General features: G+C 53.0%; 1 protein-coding gene across 1 annotated transcript in view; it reads right to left on the bottom strand.

The window, feature by feature from the left end:
* CFAP46 (cilia and flagella associated protein 46) overlaps nucleotides 1-4,326 on the bottom strand; it is a 157,857-nt gene that overhangs the window by 141,738 nt on the left and 11,793 nt on the right. Inside the window, 3 exon segments of the mRNA XM_011980848.1 lie at nucleotides 405-499; nucleotides 990-1,113; nucleotides 2,018-2,182. Of these exon segments, the coding sequence (XP_011836238.1) occupies nucleotides 405-499; nucleotides 990-1,113; nucleotides 2,018-2,182 (384 nt within the window).

Here is a 4,326-nt window from a genome sequence, read left to right as displayed (position 1 = left end):
CATCCAAACACACCGCGATCTCCTCACTCCCCTTGGCATCCAAACACACCATGATCTCCTCACTCCCCTCATCATCCAAATACATCGTGATCTCCTCACTCCCCTCGGCATCCAAACACACCGTGATCTCCTCCTACAAGCTCTTTCTGCACTTGGCTTAAAGCCGCCCTCTCCCTTCTGTGGCCTCACTGGCCTCTCCTCCGTGCTGGGAGGGAGGCAGGGCCACGGATTGGGGGTGGCCTTCGGATCCCCACACCCTGGGGAGTCCCAGGCTCCCACTCTCCAGCTCCACTCACTGCAACTCCAGACTCACAGGCCCCTGGACACAGCACCTCCCCCCATGGAGGGGACAGAGCGCTCCCAAGCCCAGCACTTGTGAAACTCTCCCTCCCAAAATGACTTACGCTTTTAGCATATTAATATAGAAAGTGACTGACAGGCTAATGGAATTTTTCTTTTCTTCCTTTAACTGAAGTTCGTCCATTAATTCATGACGAACCTGTCATAAAATGGAAGAGATTATTAATCTGGATTCAAACAATTAGATAGAGGTTCAGATTTTGTGTCTAGATTTTACTTTCTCATTAATTAAATTTTGTATCTAGTTTTTCAGATACAACTTAAGCTGATTCCCCATATGTCAAAATGAATCACTGATGAATGCTTTTGGTACATATTCTTGTAGTAATTACTTGTATCTTTGTGAATTTTCTATTAACTTCAAAAAAATTCAAAGCTATTACAAAGGAAAAATTCAAAGAGCGATGAAAAAGGCAAAAGACCCTGTTTTGCTTTCAAAATGTCACAGTTCTATACGTTGGATGAACTGCTATTTCTTTTTAATATGTTTATATATTTTTGTTCATGTATCTATACATATATATTTTTATATCTCTCAGCAAACTTATGTAATTTCTATGCAGTTTTCTCAACAATGACTTTTAAGAAAAAGTACTTCTTACGTCTCTATTTCTAATACGCTGATTTACCATAACGGAGAACATCTGCCGGTATTTCTGCGGCACGTGAGACTTGATGAACGGAGCTGCAGTGGAGCAGAACCTGGCAGCCTCCTCCTTTCTTCCGGCTTGCAGATAACACTCGAGAAGTTCCCTAGATAATAGACACACGCCACTGGTCAACCTGGCTGAAACTGTTTTCTCCTCTCTAATAACCAGGCTATTAAACCATTATATATTTTGTGTTTCACAAACTTTAAAAGCTACCCCGCGGTCAGCTTCTTCAGCCAGAACCAGGCCGTGCGGCTCACCGGGAACGGCCAGCAGGCGCCAGACAGCTCGTTACCGCTAGCACCGGGGCATTTTGAAATGAAAGATCTGTACTGATATTCTTCAAAGGTTCCCCAAAAGGCCATATGGCAGGTAACCCACACCTGCAGGCTCTGGGTTCGGGGTTGAGGAGGACCACTCTGGAGCTGGCACAGCTGGGATCCTCACTGGGGACATCCACCCGTCCCTGGCCTGCACAGAGAGCTCCACAGACACTCGGGCCCATTTCCTTCCGCCGCCCAGCACAGTGACCGAGGCATTGGTGACAGTCTGCAGTGACCCCTCAGGGCTAAGGCCAGGCAAGGCCGGCCTGCCCCGTGCTGCCCCAGCTTCCTCGCAGGGCCGCCTGGGCTCCAGACATGCTGACTCCACTTAGTTTTATGCTGTTAAAACACCTACTGCATTAATACTTTAAGAGCTAAGATTTTAAAATCGGGAGCCAGGCTGGGTGGCGCAGGGTCACATCTGCTTTGCCGTGAGTCTAAACACAGTATCTTGTTCTGTTGTCATAACCTCATAACCAGGGCACGGCAAACGTCATCTACAGATTTTGGAAACAACCTTCGGACAAGACGCACAGAAACTTGTGACTGTGGGAGAAAACGCACACGGAGTGTGCCCCAGTGATGTGGAACTCCCATCCGCCCCGCCAGGAGAAGGGGTGGTGGCCTCAGAGTCGGAGGGCAGCCCACTGGGAGGCCACGGAGGGCACGGCGAGCTCAACTCACAGCATCAGCTCGGCGTGCCACTCCTTGTCTTCCTCCTCGGTCTGACTCAGCACGTTTACAATTTGGGAAAGGCTGGGGATCAGATGGTGGCGATATCCAGGCTCAAGGAACGGCCTCACCATCTGCCAGTAGAGGACTGATGCATTGTACACCAAAAAGTAATACCTACGGCACAAGCAGAGGACGTGGAGAACGCGGTCAAAGCCTAGCCAGCCCAAGCTGCAAAACCAAGGCTGTTTTCTGCCGGGCGTGGTGGCACAAGCCTGTAATCCCAGCTACTGGGGAGGCTGAGGCAGGAGAATCACTTGAACTCGGGAGGCGGAGGTTGCAGTGAGCCCAGATCATGCCACTGCACTCCAGCCTGGATGACAGAGCGAGACTCCGTCTCAAGAAAAAAAAAAAAAAAGTCTGTTTTCTCCAGGGCCTCCCTGGGTGTACCCCCAGGGCGCCCAGCTCCTTCCCCAGGGTTCCTTCTTCGGCCCAGCGTGCCTTTACTGCCCTCCCAGGAGGGGCCTCAGGTCCTCTCTCAGCAGACAGCAGCAGCCCCATCTGAGAAGCTTTGGCCCGGCCTGCAGGAGCACCAGGATGCAGAGCCCTTCCCTGGGACAGCCTTGGGCGGCCCTGCGTCCAACGTGCCATGGCTCTAGTGCAGGCCCAGCTGTGATGACCCGGCCACAGGCTCCCGAGTCCAGACCAGGGCCTCCTTCCTCAATCATTCCACAAACTGATCGGCCCCCTTCCCTTGAAAACACACCACTGACCAAGGCCTCCTCTGGCTCTCAAGGGATAGACAAGAATGGGCAAGGACAGAGGGAATCAAGGAAGGCTTCCTGGAGGAGGTTACATGCCTGCTGTGACCTGAAAGATGTTAGGAGGCAGCCAAGACAGTAGTAGAGGAAAAGAAGGTCAGGCAGATGGAAGAGAAGGAGGAGCCTTTGGGAAACAAAGTTCCTGTCTGCCAGCATACAGTGTGAAGTGGAGGAGGGTGGACTGGAAGACTAAACAGAGACCCCTCTCAGGGGTCTGGGCCTCTCCCTGGGCAGCAGGGAGCCATTGCAGGGACTGAAGTAAGGGAATCCGGGCCCATCTGCCTTTCTCACTCTAGGGCCACTCCACAGCAGGGCAGGCCAGCTCTGCCCTGTAGGGCCTCCGTGCCTGGTGGTCCTGGGCTGGCCACCAGGTGTACCAGCACTGCTCAATGCCCAGGTGGGAGGAGGACGCCAGGGTGGCTGTGGCAAGCCCACTCCTCTGAGTTTACTCAGAGCCACCATGTGACCCTGGGACAGGACTCATCTTGTTTCCAGATTTTCAGGAGAGGAGCGGAGGTGCGGGGTGTCCTGACCAGACAGTCACGCCTGCCTGAGTCAGAGGGGTCGCCATGGGACTCCAGCAGCCTGCTGCTTCTCCCTGGATGCCGCACCTCGAAAGGAACCCATCTCCTCCCTGTAAGTGGCTCTCCGCAAATCCCCACTATGGCCTCCACATGCCCGTGGTCGGGCTCACAGTCTCCTGTCCCACTGCCACTACCCTGGACAAGCCAGTGCTGCCCTCTCTCTCCACACAACCTGGCCCTTTCCCAAAGATGATCCTGACCTCTGGCAAGGCTCTGTCACCCCATGGTCCATCCACGGTGCCCCCGAGGGTCCTGGAGCAGAGCAGGCTCCTTCCCGTGGTACGCACCACTCCCGCGTCACACCTCCCTCGGAAACACCCCTTGTCTTTAGAATCTGTGGCTTGAGATGGGGCCTCCCCGTCCCCGTCCCCATGCAGGGAAGATCTCTTGGGCTGGGCCCTACATCCCCACCACTTGCAACAGAGTGTGACCAGAGAGGGCCACCAGCAGACAAGCAGGCCGATGTGGGTAGAAGGGACCAGGGAACCCACAGCTTCTATTTAAATCTCCTCCAAACATTGTATCCTATTCAAATATGTGATATATATTCAAACAAATATGCTTGAAACTGCCAAGCTTGCACAAAACTGATTTGCATAGGATATGAATCAGTTTTCTGCAAGCTTAACAGTTTCAAGCATGATATTTGTTTTTGTGCAGAAAGCACTGATTTTGTAGAAAGTTATGCTGGAGTCGCTTCCGCAGGGACAGCGGCCTTGGCCAAGCCGTCCGCTAGAGGGCAGCAAAGGCACGCTGGGCCGAAGAAGGAACCCTGGGGAAGGAGCCGGGCGCCCTGGGGGTACACCCAGGGAGGCCCTGGAGAAAACAGACTTTTTTTTTTTTTTTTTCCTTGAGACGGAGTCTCGCTCTGTCATCCAGGCTGGAGTGCAGTGGCGTGATCTGGGCTCACTGCAAC

The sequence above is a fragment of the Mandrillus leucophaeus genome, unplaced genomic scaffold, assembly GCF_000951045.1.
Source record: "Mandrillus leucophaeus isolate KB7577 unplaced genomic scaffold, Mleu.le_1.0 Scaffold219, whole genome shotgun sequence".
Classification (NCBI taxonomy): domain Eukaryota; kingdom Metazoa; phylum Chordata; class Mammalia; order Primates; family Cercopithecidae; genus Mandrillus; species Mandrillus leucophaeus.
This window is presented reverse-complemented; position numbering and strand designations above follow the sequence as displayed.